A 15,814-nucleotide genomic window follows, 5' to 3' on the forward strand; every position below is an offset into this window, starting at 1 on the left:
TGGAGCTTCAACCCCCGGCAAAGGGATTGCAAGCTCCGCGATGTTAAAGTCCCGCAGACTCCTGCAGCTTGAAGCGCCCGTCGGCCTCCAGGAAAGGCCGCCAACTCCACAATGTTAGGCCGCAGCGGGGACGGAGATACGATATGGAAACAAATTGCATCTCCGTCGAGGTAAGAGATTGAAAAAAGTTTCCCATTTCCCACATAAAACAAAATAAGGAACACTAAAACATACTTTTTAACACATACTAAAAATAACAAAATGAAGAAAGGACAGACTATTGGTGAGACAGCTACTGCTGGAGGCGCCACCAGGTGTATCCCTGCTAAGAAAACAACTTAGCAATCATCCTGCTTGGTATGGGAAAGGGTGTGAATGACTGCCCCCAAAATATACTTGACTACATTGGCAGCAATCTTTTTTTGCAAACCAGCACCTGTAGTTGCTTGTTTTAATGTTTCAACAGTTAAACACATTGGTACCTCATTTAACACTCAAGATGTATTCCCAGTGAAGACACCAGTGAAATTAGCATAAAAGGTCATTATAGATTGATGATGCATTGCTGACAATACTGTAATGCTGGGAACTGAGTGCAAGGAACCCTTGTCCTCTGCTGACACTCCCAGAGCAAGTTGCCCGCAAGGAGGTGTTGGATGAATAAGAAACAGTGACAAGTGTAGGCCATTGTTCAGGACTGGCAGGGCCAACACCACCTACCTTGTGTGTTGACAAATTGCTTGGATCCAACAGTCTCTCCAATCAACAGTTGAAAATGAAGGAAGCTGCACATTGGTACCTCAGGGATTTCTCTACAGTACATTTGAACTCAAGATATTCCCAGTGAAGACACCAGTGAAATTTTATCCGGTGTTCCAGAAACAAAAGCTCCGAAAAGGTCATTTTTTCCAGATTGATGCGCACCAAAGCTCGCATTGCTGACCCAAAATACCCACGGTCAACCCAGGTCTGTACTACTGTAGCGGCTGCCTCCTCCCTGGAAAACATCTGTAAATCTGGTTAGTCAAGTTTGGAGGGCATGTGAAGGAAGGGGGTAAACTTTAATTCTTAGTCCCCTGCTGGTCGGACACTCAATGCCTTAGAGCAAGTGCAGTAAGTTCCCACAAGGAGGTGTTGGATGAAGCTAAGAAACAGTGGCTGACAAGCGTAGGCCATTGTTCAGGACTGGCAGGGGCCAACACCACCTACCGGGTGTGTGCGGCACAAAGCGCTGTGGCCGCCAACAGTCGCTCCAATCCGCGCAGCCAGGGGTCCTGTTCGAAAATGAAGGAACGGAGCCCCAGCTGCGAGGTTGGGAGTCGCCGACCAGGTTTAAGGGACTAAGAATTAAAGTTTCCAACCCCTAATTAAAATCCCTCCAAACTAACTCATTTATGCATTTCTCCCGGTCTACAGGAGGCAGCTCCATGGAAAGCAAGCGTGAACTTAATCTACGCTAAAAATTTCCATTCTGATATTTGTCCGAAATCCGACTTTTTCTGGTCCCAAGGTTTCGGATTATTATGTATATATTTTATAATATTTTTTAAAATTAAGATCATTTATTGTTTAGTACAACTTTGTAATTTTTAGGTATCTTGGACGGTCTCAGCTTTTGTAGGCAATTAAGATATAACTTAAAAAAATCCTGCAGCCACTCACATCCTTGTCTGGATGCTTCACCCAGCAAGATCAAACCCCCATGATCAAACATTGATTGTTAGGTGAGCTCCCCTTCCCCTCCCCCCACTCACCTTCAACAACACCACAGTCAGATCTGTGGAGTCATTTAAGTTCCTTGGAACCATCATCTCCAAGGACCTTAAATGGGAGGCCACCATCGACTCCAGTCAAAAAGGCCCAACAGAGGATGTACTTCCTGCGACAGCTGATCAAACACAATCCGCGACACGCCCTCCCCCTTCCCAGTTCTCCCACCTGTCTTAATTAACTTCAAATAGCCCTTGCTTTCCCTCTCTCTCCTTCCCCTTCCCAGTTCTCCCACCAGTCTTACTGTCTTCGACTACATTCTATCTGTCCTGCCCACTCGCCTGACATCAGTCTGAAGAAGGGTCTCGACCCGAAACGTCACCCATTCCTTCTCTCAGGAGATGCTGCCTAACCTGCTAAGTTACTCCAGCATTTTGTGTCTACCTGCCACAGGCAATTATGGTCATCTCCGACCCCTCTCACCCTGGCCACAAACTCTTTAAAGTACCTCCGGACTGTCAAAGCCGCCACAGCCAGACATAAAAACAGCTTTTTTCCATGAGTAGTAGCTCCATTCAACAGCCAAAAGTCTGTAGCCTCCTTTTGCTCGGGTATTTTATTTTATTCTTCACATGTTTAAATTATAATGTTTTATTTTTAATTGTCTACTGTATATCATGCTGTTATCCTTGTGTGCAAAGTACCAAGGCAAATTCCTTGTATGTATACATACTTAGCTAATAAAATGTATTCAATTCAATTCACATTCAGATCTGGTAATTGTACGCTTAAGGGGACCATGGGTAACAATTCTGGGCAGATGCATCAGGCTACCAAGATCTGGCCCAGTGATTCTCATGCAGTGGTCCCAAGGTCAGCCTATCCTGGATTAATGGATTGCAGCAAAGGCAGGCTTAAGGGGGAAAAATATCCTCTGTTTTTCCTAACTTTGGGGAAAATACATCCCTTGACTGTTTGAACTTAGATAGTGTCCTAACAACTGATGCACACAGATTAATTCAGGCTTTACTTGAAGAAGAGGCATGGGAAGCTGCCATGGTAATTAAGGTAAATAATTATGCTGTAAACTATTTTGCCTAAATACCAGACCACAAAACACTCATATTTTAATAATAAGGAATCAGGTTTATTGAGATATACACTCACATCATAATTTCTGTGCTGCTGTGCAGCGTGAAACAAAGTTAGTCATACAGCTTGCAATAGGCCTTTCAGCCCAATTTGCCCATACCGGCCAACATGTCCCATCTACATTAGTCCCACCTGCCTGCATTTGCCCCATATGCCTCTAAACCTCTCCTACCCACGTACCTGTCCAAATGTCTTTTAAACATTGTGATTGAACCCGCCTTGTGTACCTCATCCAGCAGCTCGATTTATACACCCACCACCACCCTTTGCGTGAAAAAATTACCCCTCAGGTTCCTATTAATTCTTTCCCCCCCGCACCTTAAACCTGAAATTACTTTAATTTTCATCAGAATCCTGAATTCAATAAAATTAATCAAATGCATTTACCACTTGGGTTATATTGCCGACAAAACATTCCCAACTGTTGTTTCTCTCTGGTTCTGTGAAAAAGCATTTACTTTACCAAACTGATATCCTCTGCCATACCCTACCATACTACTCAGCTCAATCACTCACAGGCTGTTTTAACTCATTGTGTACTGGTTCGACATGACAATAACATTTTTTGGCCTAGAGTAAGCTTATTCCTACATAACCCGACAGAAGACAATGACTCTGGGGGGGGGGACCAAAACAATTCCTTATAGAATGCAATTTCATTTAAAAATTATCAATTCTGATTTCAAAGGTAAATTTATTTTGATATAATCTACAATTTAAATGTAGATTAGAATGTACAGCTGCAATCATGAATATAATCCATGAATGTCTTTCAAATTTTAAACAGTGGTTTGAATTTTATCTGGAATAAATAAATCTTTGCATATGTCAAAATTGAAGCATATAAAACTAGAAACCAGTCATTAGTCTTCATTATTTCAGATCTCTTCATCTTGTTTTTAAAAAAATTATTATATATATTATATATATTTGTTAAACTCAATTGTGATAAAGTTGACCATGCCATAAATCATTTTGCGCATCTCCAAATCTACTTAATGTGTTTGCAAATGGCTATATTTCAAAAATATGTATAATGTATGAGGCAGTGATGTGTACATTTCTTCCTTTTGCTCTTAGTAAGGAGTAAAAATCATTAATTTGCCAACAATTTATTAAAATGTATTACTTCGCAGGTTCTCAGCATATTTCTTACTTTGTTCATATCCATCCAAGAGACATGTAGTATTCTCCAACTCCTGTTTCCATAAGCCTGTGAAGGAGCATAATCTTGAACTTTCCATGAATAATGCCAATGGAAATTTACTACTATTGTTAATAAAAAAGGACTATAGCAATGTGTTTTGTATTTTATTGTGATACATGAGATGTGTTAAGAAATGGATACAGCCTCTTTAATGCAAAAATCTATAAAAATGCATTTTATCAAGTCATAGCCTATATTGCTTATTACAATTTAAATTCTTCCAGATCAATAATGACAGATTGCAACGGATGAAATTGAAAAGACTGAAATCAAATTTAATTCAAATGTTACACGTAGGAATAGATGGAATTGGATTGATCTAATATAGACCAATTTTCAACAACGCATATGGTTGCAATGACATTTTTGTTCATTTTCAGATTTTATCCCTGCCTATGATGTCACATTTACTTGTTACACTGTGTTTAATACATGTGCAGGGGATTGAAACAGTTTGATGGAACTGCTCTAACAGACTGAAAATTCAAAAACGGGTATTAACATTGGAATCCCATCCACATTCCATCAGTAATCTGGAAAAGAAACCATGCAAAATGCCAAAAGTTATCAGACAAGCCTGCAAAGAAACCAATTGTGTGCCAGATAGAATAAAATTAACCGGCAGAGTTATATCTGATATGACAATCATTATACTATTAATTTATTGTTATCACTGACCTCAATTCCATTTTTTTCCTTGATGATAACTTGAACAAGCATTTGAAAATAATGAAATTGTGATTGGATTCAGAAGTGAATTTCTAGCAAATTGCAATTTTTGACTCAACTCTTCTCGTTTATTCAATGTTAGTAGTTGATGAGAAGTGAGAAACCCAAAGGTTTAGCTGCAATGTGTAACAAGTCTGATCAGAAATTCAGGTGGACCTAAAAATGTTACAAACAAAACGACCATTGTGTGTTGGGCAGCCTTCCCTCCTACTTTGTTTAATATTTTTTTTTGCATGGACCGAAATAAAATGTACATACCGTTCCTATTTCTGCGTTGATGGACTGGGAGGAACAGGTGTTCTTGTGGTTATAGTTTCCCAGGTAGACAAAAATGCTGGAGAAACTCAGCGGGTGCGGCAGCATCAATGGAGCGAAGGAAATAGGCAATGTTTCGGGCCGAAACCCTTCTTCAGACTGATGCAGGGTGGGGGGTGGGGGGGGACGAAAAGAAGAAAGGAAGAGGAGGAGCCGGAGGGAAGAGGGAGAGCTGAGAAGGGTAGGAGACAGCAAGGGTTGCCAGAAATTGTAGAAGTCACTGTTCAGGCTCCTGGAATGCAGACTGCCCAAGCAGAATATGAGGTGCTGCTCCTCCAGTTTCCGGTGGTGCTCATTCTGGCCATGGAGGAGGCCCAGGACAGAAAGCTCGGAATGGGAGGGGTAGTTGAAGTGCTAAGCCACAGGGAGATCAGGTTGGTTAATGCGGACTGAGCGGAGGTGTTCGGCGAAACGATCGGCAAGCCTACGCTTGGTCTCACGGATGTAGATCAGCTGACATCTAGAGCAGCGGATGCAATAGATGAGGTATAGTTTCCCAGAATGAGATCAAACATAGTAAAGTGATTAGTAGTGACTTTTAGTGACTGATGCTGCATTTAATGTATATTTCAATTAAAAGACCAAGCAAAATGACAGACTTAAAGAACAACATCTCATATTCTGCTTGGGTATCTTACAACTTAACTGAATTAATACTGAATACTCCGATTTCAGGTAATTCCCCCTTATGCTCCCTCTTGTCCCTGCCTTTCTACCCGAGTGCCAAATTTCCCTTTCACCTTCCTCTCTTTGCCCGTTTCCTGTTCCCTCCCACCCTTACCCAGCCTTCCAGCTTTACATTTCACTCACCATTGACCAGAAACTGAACTGGACCAGCCACATCAAACTGATCACAAAACAAATTAATGACTGCATATACCATCGAGAGCATCCTACTTTATAACAACCCCCAACAAAAACATTTCCACAATCTTTAAAATATAATCAGAAGCACAAAAATACTAATTTCCACTTGGCTGAATGAGGGCCATGCCAACAATACCCAACAAGGTTTTGGCCCGAAACGTTGCCTATTTCCTTCGCTCCACAGATGCTGCTGCACCCGCTGAGTTTCTCCAGCACTTTTGTCTACCCGTCATGCTTGACACCATCCAGGGTAAAAGCAGGCAAAGATAATCACTTCTTCTACCAGCACCAGCGCTATGACTGAGACAGGCAGGTCTACTAAATGTACCAAATCACATATTCTGGCTTGGAAATGCATCACCCTTTTTAATTATCCACATTTAGACCCTGTGACACTCAACTAACACTGGGAGTACCTTCATCAAAAGACTGGTGATTCAAGAAGGCACCACCACCCTCTTCAAGGACGAAAGGTATGAATAATAAACATTTGTCTCACTAGTGATGCCCACAACTCACAAATGAATTTATAAACGTACAAGATTAGGAATGGTAGAAAGCTGACATGGACTGATTAGGTTAAGTGTCCTGCTTCTATGATATGGGCTATTTTGCATTATTACTTCCAATTACTGTTCAGAATGAACGACAATAGACAATAGCTGCAGGAGTAGGCCATTTGGCCCTTCGAGCCAGCACCACCATTCAATGTGATCATGGCTGATCATCCCCAATCAGTACCCCGTTCCTGCCTTCTCCCCATATCCCCTGACTCCACTATTTTTAAGAGCCCTATCTAACTCTCTTTTGAAAGCATCAAAACGACCTTCAAAAGCAATCCAGAATATAAACAGACTGGACTTAATCTCACTGAAAATCAAAAATATTAACTTTCACATCATTTGCTCTGCAATATTTTATAACACATTTATTTTCACAATTGAGAAATATTCAATTCAATTCAATTCAATTTATTTGTCATTTGAGCCTCATTGAGGTTCAAACAAAATGTTGTTTCTGCAGTCATACACACAAGAAAGTACCAAGACACAACACAATTTACACAAACATCCATCACAGCGCATCTCCTCCTCGCTGTGATGGAAGACAAAGACTTCTCTCCCCTGCACTGCCCATTCCCCTCCCGATGTCAGAGTCAAAGCCCCCGGCGGGCGATGGTAATTGTCCCGCAGCCATTAACGCCGCGCCGGGTGATGCAAGGCCGCGCTCCGGGTCTTGTTGTTGGAGCCCCCGGCGGGCGCTAGCAAAGTCCCACAGCCATTCCAAGCTGCGCCGGGCGATGATGCAAGCCCCCGCTCCAGGTACTCTTCAACCCCGCAACTCGGGCGGGTGAAGTCGCCGTTGCGGAAGCCCCAAAAAGCGGTCTCCCAGCAGGGACCCGCGGGCTCCCGGTGTCACTGTCCACCAGACCTGCGGTAAGCCTCCGAATCTCCGGGGTCAGGTCGCAGCCGAGCGCCACCACAGCTCCACCCGCTCCGAACTCGGCCAGCTCCATGATGGTGAGTAGGTCCGCAGCTCCGCGACTAGAGCCCCAGGTCGTTCCGGTTGGAGGTCGCTCCACAGTGCTAGGCCCCAACGACAACGGAGACCAAACAGAGAAAAGGTCAGGTTCTCCGTGCAGGGGATAGATTTTATAAGTTTCTCCCCCCCCCACCCCCCCGCCCCCCACACACATACCCAGTCAAAATAAAATAAAAACTAAATTCAAACGAGACAAAAAAATAATAAAAAGACAGACGGACTGCAGAGGCCGCTGCGACGTGAGTCGCGCCGCCCACCGATCAAACAGATGTCTAATAGAGAAGATAAAAGTATAAGCATGAAGAAATCAAAAGTGATAGAGAACCAACATTTTTGTTTATATAAATTATTACATTTTACACCATAACATTAAAGCATTAAACCACTGATTGAAAACACAAACAGAAGATTGATTCTCTTCCACCTAAAATGAAAAGTCTCTATTTTGTCACTTTCTTTGACCTGAAACTTCAGCTCTGTTCCTCTCTTCACAGATGCAGCCTGGTCTGCTGAGTGTTTCTAGTATTTTCTTTTTATTTTACATTTTCATCATCTGCAGTTTTTCTTTACATTCAGTCTCTATTTTGTTCTCACACACCAATAATTGGATTCATAGTCTTGACTATCTCCTGATCTCTATGTAAACTACATCTCTTAGAAAATCTGACAAACATATCTTGACCCCATTGACCATGTCTTCAACCATTAGTTTGGCAGAGAATCAAATTGAAAATACAGGCAATTTTCTCCAACACCAGTCCCATTAAAAATGTAACCTTTTCTAAATCTACTCATTCCTATGTACATGGCAAATTTCTGGTGGGCCACCACACCACATTCAACTTGCTGTCCCGTCACTCATTAAATGTTGCTAAATAGATTTACTTCATTCCACGTGCACCTCTCTAGACATCCTGCACTGGATGTCACATCTCCATGAAATTATGAATCCAAATTCTTGAGGTGTAGCATTTGTTCAGGTGTTCAAAAATATTCACTTTGTCACCCTAGGTAAGAGTTCCATGCCCTGTGCTTTGTTGCTATCTAGATATCATTAACAATCATTTTGTCAGTCCAAGCAGTTTAAATCTTTCAGCAGGAGGTGTAGCAAAGTACTGCATTTGCTCTTCAGAGTATCTTTCCTCTACATCAATGATATCTCTGTAGGTCCAATCCTGCCAGTGGAAATTAAACCTATTGAGAAGTTGGATCTTTTTTTCATCGGTTGACACGCAGTCCACAGGCAGCTTTTGCTCGAGGGATGGGACCTGGACATCAGGAAATATCAGGACTCCTCGTATGGCAAACCAGCCTCCGTAACGTGGATGAATGCAGACTCCATACAATTTCTATCAGGAAAATAATTATTTTTGTTAAGTTGATAATATGCATGTTCCTACTCTGACCTCTTTTGAAACTCTCTCACAGAGATGCCCTAGTCTCAAAGACCATTAAAAGATAGTCACGAAATACAAATTAAAGGAGTTCAATAGTTCACAATATTACGCTCAGCTACTTCTCTTCTTTTGAGGGCATAACTTGCTTATAATTGTCTACCACTATGGCATAACAGATGTAAGCACAAATCATTTCCACTTTGCACCACATGTTGAAACTCTATGCTGTGCCACAATACTGTTCTTCTATCATGTTGGATCCTTTATATATTTATTTCTAATTGCAGAATGTTTCCCTTCAAATATCAAGTATGATCAATTGGTAGAAGTCTTTAGAAATACAGCATGGAAACAGGCTTTCAGCCCACTGATCCGCGCTGATCAGCGATCACCCCGTACACTAGCACTATCCTACACACGGGATAATTTACAATTTTACCGAGGCCAATTAACCTACAAACTTGTACGTCTTTGGAATGTGGGAGGAAACCCGAGCACCCAGAGAAAACTCATGCAGTCACAGGGGGAATGTACAAAGTCCATACAGACAGCACCCAGGATCAGGATCGAACATGGGTCTCTGGAGCTGTAAAACAGCAACTCTACTGCTGCATCACTGTGCTGCCCCTGTTTTTGAATCTGCCCAACCGGAAAGGGGAGAAGAGGGAACGACCAGGGTGCGAGTTGTCCTTGAATATATGGGCTGCTTTATCAAGGCAGCGTAGTTTAGATAGAGTCATTGGGGGCAGGGAGGTGGTGGCGGGTTAAAGCCAGTTAGCGAGACGGTCTTGACTGCGTCACAACACCCCACATTGTTGCGCAGTCTTGAGCTGAGCAATTGCAATGCTTTCTATGGGCATCGGTGGAAATTGTAGATCAGAGTTCTAGACCAGAGTGCTAGATCAGAGTTCTATAGGCTTGAACACTGCCATGGTGCTATGAGTATCATAGAATAATCCACTCAATTTCTCTCATGCTGAGAGGCAACCAAATCTTTCATCATCGCTAGGTCTAAGAGTGGCAACTTAACATGTACAAGGCATCACATACTTAAACTTTGTACCTTTTAAACAACATATTTTCCAACTTTAGAAATAATATATCATGATTAGATGGGATTAGATGGAATGAGAACTATTTTCGGTGCTGGCTACAAGTTGAGCAGTGTGAACACGTCAATGAGTCTTACCAATTTCTACAGATTAACCATGAAAAGCATCCTATTCGGATGCAGCACAGCTTGGCATTGCAACTGCTGCCCAAGACTGCGAGAAATTGTGGAGTGTTGTGAATGCAATCAAGATCATCTTGCAAACTAGCATTCCTCCCCATTGACTCTATCTAAACTACGCTGCCTACATATTCAAAGGCCACACATCCTGCTTGTTCCCTCTTCTCTCCTCTCCTGTTGGACAGGAGGTGTATAAGCTTGAAAGCATAGATCATCAGATTAGAAATAACTTCTTCCCTGCTGTTATTAATCTCCAACAGATCTCGCATGCTAAGGATAAATTCCCATCTGCCAATCTACCTCATTCTGGCTTTTGCATTTTTTACCTGCAATTTCTCTGCAGCTGCAACACTTAATTCTGCATTCTTTCCTTTCCCTTTTTGCACCAATTATCATTCTCATGTACAGTATGATTTACCTGGATAAGACAAAACAAAGTTTTGCCACTGCTTCAGTATACGACAATAATATATCAAAGCAATTTTTGTGACTGGTTAAGATAGAACACATGTATCTGCTTTAATTAATCCACTCAATGACTGGATGATATTCCTGCATTGGAAAGAACTTGCTTTTATAATCTCACATTATTCCATTGCAGTTCACTGCCAATTCACATGTTGTCATCATTGTAATCTAAGGTAACAAAATAATCAACACATGTGGAACAGGATCTTTAAAAATATAATGAATAATCAATTTGCCTAAATATTATAGAGCTAAAGGTTGGCCAAACTGCAATGTAGCAAAATATCCCTCTGCCCCTAAACCAAAAGCAGAAATTTATTTAATTCTTACTTTTTCTCCCCAGGGGTTTTTCTGCACATCTTTCATTTGGTAATAATAGGCCGCTCCAGCCTCATGTGCAGCTGTTTGTACCAAAACCTTTGGCCTTCGATTAGGAAGCAACTCAAAGTCATGGATGGTTTCAATCCTGTGATCAGGGAAATTCTAAAGCAAGTAAATTAAAAAAGTTACTGTTTTCTTAATGCCAGATAACCAACATCTATAATAATAAATATAGAAAGGGAAAAGATGCATTGAATAATTCACACTTCTGTTACTTTAACCGATACTTAACACTTGAACAATGGAGATTAATGTTGTCCCCTGCCAATCAAATGTGTTATCATAGTTGATTCTGCCACTTTTCACCATTTTCCATGAAATCAAACTATCACTTATCTTAAGTAAAGAAACATAGTGCTGAAGTAACTAAGTGGGACAAGATCGGGACCTTTCCGGCTGAAAGGAAATGGCCAGTATAAAAAAAATTGATGGAGGAGAGGTGAGCAAAGTAGCAAGTGATAAGTGGAGCCAGTGAGATGGGGTTGATTGGCGTGTGTGTGGTGTGTGTGTGTGTGTGTGTGTGTGTGTTAGGTGAAAATAGTAACAGAGACTGGGAGTTGATAAGTAGAGGCAATAAATGGCTGCAGATTGTGGAATCAGATGGGAAAGGAAGGTGAAGTGTGGAAACAGATAAAGGAGGTAGAGTGGGCAGATGCGGACAGTGGAGGAGTGTGGACCCAATGGGAGGAATATGTTGGCAATGAACAGGTGGAGTGGATAATGGAGGGGAAAGACTGGGTTATATGTGCCTGGGAAGATTGAAAAGGGAGTGTGTGAGAGAACAAGGCTAGATCAGAATTCGAGGAGGTAGAAATGGATAGAGGAGGCGTAGGTTACCCAAAATTAGATAATTCAATGTTCATGCCTTTGGTGTGTGGACTATGATGATATGCTGTTCCTCTACTTTGCCTGTGGCCTCACCCTTGCAGTAGAGACGTCCAAAGACAGACAGGTCAGTGTGGGAATGGGAAGAGGAATTAAAATAGCTGGCAATGAGGAGTTCCAGATGGTCATGTTGACCTATTTCTAATCTCATTTTTGTAATATAGTCATTGTTAATATCAAAATTTAACAGTCAAATTCCATAAACCAAATCCCAAGAAATACCAGTGGCTCACAACAAGTTTCAACCTTGGCATTATTTGTTCTACCAACATCAACATATTTCCACTTCAATGTCAACATAAATTTAATGCAGAAAATTCTTTACTTTCCCCACTAGAGAGAAATAATGAGCAACACACTCATCAATAGGATCCCGAACTGTAGATAATTGCATGACTCCAATGAACGGTTTGAAGGCTTTCTCAAACATCTGGGGTGTGCTGAGAACAACAAAGGCCAAAGTGTCATCTGGATATTGTAGATGAAAGCAAGGTTGTACAACTGCATTGTACCAACTAATCTGTTAAAAAGAAAATATAGCAATCATAAATCAACCCAGAGAAACAAGGCAAAGGAAACCAATCCAAATACACACAAAATACCTTTAAAATGTCTTGGTACCACTTGATCGTGTTGAACAGTTAACATGCCCAGTTCAACCCCTCCCCATCACCAATAGCAAAATGCACACGTCACATGGTCAATTTCTCATCAAGTCCGCACTTCACTTTTATAATTCACATTGATAAATTCCATCTCCTCCCGATCAAAGACTTAAACATAAATTATATCATGTAGCAAGACTAGAATAAAAACGTTGAAGAAATTACTGAAAACAATCACAGTCATTAAGAGTCAGTGATAAAAAAATGTAATGTTTCCAAAGTAATTATATTTTAATTCATCAAAAAGTTACCCAAACTTACACATTCTCCCTTATTGCCATTTGAATTATTGAACTGAAGGGTGTCACTAGGCCTAACGTGGCAGAGGTTCAACAAGTGGTGCTGGAAGAGAGACAGCGTTGGAAGGTCTTCACAAGAGGTATTACAAGCAGAGTGTAGCCAGCTAAATCCCAGGGGAACTACCATCAGGAAGTTTGGGACTTCCAGAAGGAAAAAGTCCTCCACATGTCTGCTTCTGCCATACAAGGTAATCAAGATCCATGATGAGTATGGAAAATGTGGATTAATATCTTGAAAGGTGCCTATCAGCAAAGGCACAATGCATTGAAATTCACCATATCCAGCATGCCCAGATGACTGAAGAATACATACTCAACATGGAAATCTGCTCCAAGCTCATGGTCTACCCAGCAGTAGTCATCACCAACCTCCTAAAAACTTCAAATATATGGAAGCACGGTTGGCATCTCAAGGCTCTAGAGAAGTGTTAGCTGCTTCTGTAAAACTCCCCAAATTGGCTAAGATGTTTGACAACCTAGCATCAGTATCCATACAATGGGCAAAGTCTACGGCATTTAAACTGTTTTCATTTTCAATCATCTCTGCTGAGCGTGCCATATCTCGTTGTTGCCGTCTTGAAAGAAAGTTCTCTTTCAAGCTCTCTCACTGAGTTTAGAGAAAACATTTCAAGGATGTTTTCAAAATATCTTTGCAAAAATGTCGCATCGTCACCGGTCCTGACCCAAATTGTCGCCTATCCATGTTCTCCAGAGATGCTACCTGAGTCACTCCACCACTTTGCGTCTGTTTTTTTGGCAGAAAGGTCAGTATGGGAATAAGAAGGAGAATTCAAACGGCTAACATATAGGAAGTGGAGTTAAAATGGTTAGCAATGAGAAAGGAAATTTTCTCCTCTGCCAAAGAGTTATCTCCCTCCACTCCCATCTGAAGTCCTCCATTTCCCTTTTATTCTCCCCTCTCTCTCCACCCTGTAACCTTCCACCCACATCCCTCTCTCCTTCACATTTCATTTATCTTCTTACGTCTTGTTTGTCACACATTGGTCTCCTTTCCACCTTTAGCTTTCGTCACTTACGTGATCCGGTAGGCGGCGCGACTCACGTCAGCAGCGGCCTCTGCAGCCCGTCCGCGTTTTTATTATTTTTGTCTATGTTTTTATGTAGTTTTTGTTATTTTTTGTTGGGGTGTGTGTGTGTGGGGAGGGAGTGGGTAACTTTTAAATCTCTCCCTGCACGGTTGGGGCTGCAACGGGGAGCGGCCTCCAACAGGAGAAGACCGGGGACTCTGGTGCTGACTCACCTCGTCGCGGAGCTGGCTGAGTCTGGAGCGGGTGGAGCGGTGGTGGAGCGCTGCTGCTGCTGCTGCTGCTGCGGCCCGACCTCCGGAGATTCAGAGGCTGCAACTGCGGGTTGGCGGACGGCACTGGAGGGAGACCCTTTTTTTCCCTGCAACGGCGACTTCTCCCCCGCCCGAGTTGCGGGGTTGAAGAGCTCCTGGAGCGGGGCCTGACATCACCGCCCCGCGCGGCTTGGAATGGCCGCGGGACTCTGCGAGCGCCCGCCGGGGTCTCTAACACCAAGACCCGGTGTGCGACCTTGCATCACCCGGCGTGGCTTTAATGGCCGCGGGACAATCGCCATCGCCAGCCGGGGGCTTTGACTTTGACTCTGACATGGGGGGGGGGGGGGGGGGGGGGGGGAGAGTGCAGTGGAGAGATACGTTTTTTTGGCCTTCCATCACAGCGATGTGATGGATGTTTATGTAAAATGTAAATTATGTTGTGTCTTGGGTCTATTTGTTTGTAATGTATGGCTGCAGAAACGGAATTTCGTTTGGACCTCAAGGGGTCCAAATGACAATTAAATTGAATTAAATTGAATTAAATTGAATTAAAATTAAATTACTCCATCCACCTGCCAATCACACCCACTCCCTAACTCTAACCGCCTATCATTAACTTTACCACTGTCTTTCCCACTGCCATCAGGTTCACTTGGACTGTCTCTTACACCGTGCTCTCCTTTCTTGATCTCTCTGTCTCAGTCACAGGGGGTAGACTATCGACTGACTTCTCCTACAAACCCACCGGCTTCCAGTTATCTGGACTACACCTCCTCTCATTCTGCCTCATGAAAAGATGCTATCGCCTACTCTCATTTTCCATCTCTGCTGCATCTGCTTCTGAGTTTCTATTCTAGGATATTCGAGATATAAATGTAGATTCCCCCTGCTGTTGTAGATGGAACCCTAACCAGCATCTTCTCTATACTCTTGCACCCCCTCCCCAAGACTGAACATCGATTAAGTTCGTCTGGTCCTTACTGTTCAGCCCACCAGTCTTCGCATCATTCTCCGACATTTCCACCACCTTCAACGTGATCCCACCACAAATTACATCTCCCCTCTCCACTCCACCACAATCAGTTTGAAGTAGGGTTCCGATCCAGAATGTCACCTATCCTTATTCTTCAGAGATCCTGCCTGACACTCTTACTCCAGCACGGTGTGTTTTTGTAAACCAGTATCTCCAGTTACTTGTGTCGCAACCTATCACCTGGCAGGCTTTGCACAGCCAACTTCTCTCCTGCAGCTTCATTCCTCTCCCCCATCAGCCAGAGGGTTCCGACCTGAAACGTCGTCTGCCCACTATCGCCACAGATACAGCACTTTCAGTTTTGTTCAAGATTCTGCAGTTCCTTATGTCTCCGAGGTGCCAATTGAACAAGCCTGTCACCTGCAGCAGTGTTTGTCAACGCCGCATGGAAGCCCCAGAGATGAGGAGGGAACAAGTCAATGGCGAGGAAGCAAGCAGAACTTCAATAATATCATGTTTCTAAAGACATACCTTGAAGGGATCGCATTGGAAACCCAATGGGCTCAACAGCTCATCCAAGCGCCGCTGTATTGGAACAGACATGTCCACACACCCCTATCACGCAATATCCGGTACCTGTGGGTAAACCGGAGTGGGAACTACAGTTCCCAGAATGCTCCTTGGTGCGCG

At 42.7% G+C, this 15,814-nt stretch overlaps 1 protein-coding gene across 1 annotated transcript; it reads right to left on the reverse strand.

Annotated features, from left to right (window-relative positions):
• Positions 1 to 7,839: 7,839 nt before the first annotated feature.
• Positions 7,840 to 15,791, reverse strand: mmachc (metabolism of cobalamin associated C). Its single transcript, XM_055641670.1, has 4 exons — positions 15,656 to 15,791; positions 12,210 to 12,404; positions 10,949 to 11,101; positions 7,840 to 8,871 (listed from the first exon to the last, which is right to left on the reverse strand). Exons 1-4 carry the CDS (start codon positions 15,725 to 15,727, stop codon positions 8,584 to 8,586), a joined length of 708 nt encoding a protein of 235 aa, XP_055497645.1. The 5' UTR covers positions 15,728 to 15,791; the 3' UTR covers positions 7,840 to 8,583.
• Positions 15,792 to 15,814: the final 23 nt, after the last annotated feature.

Source organism: Leucoraja erinacea, chromosome 10, assembly GCF_028641065.1.
Source record: "Leucoraja erinacea ecotype New England chromosome 10, Leri_hhj_1, whole genome shotgun sequence".
NCBI classification, from domain to species: Eukaryota; Metazoa; Chordata; class Chondrichthyes; order Rajiformes; family Rajidae; genus Leucoraja; species Leucoraja erinaceus.

Bases quoted from the DNA above. Each gene is read 5' to 3' on its own strand.
- mmachc (XM_055641670.1), bottom strand. From the start codon at position 15,727: ATGTCTGTTCCAATACAGCGGCGCTTGGATGAGCTGTTGAGCCCATTG. The intron at 12,405-15,655 runs GTATGTCTTTAG...TCTTTTTAACAG, and splicing joins TCCAATGCGATCCCTTCAAG to ATTAGTTGGTACAATGCAGT. The intron at 8,872-10,948 runs GTAAGAATTAAA...TTTTCCTGATAG, and splicing joins AAAACCCCTGGGGAGAAAAA to AAATTGTATGGAGTCTGCAT.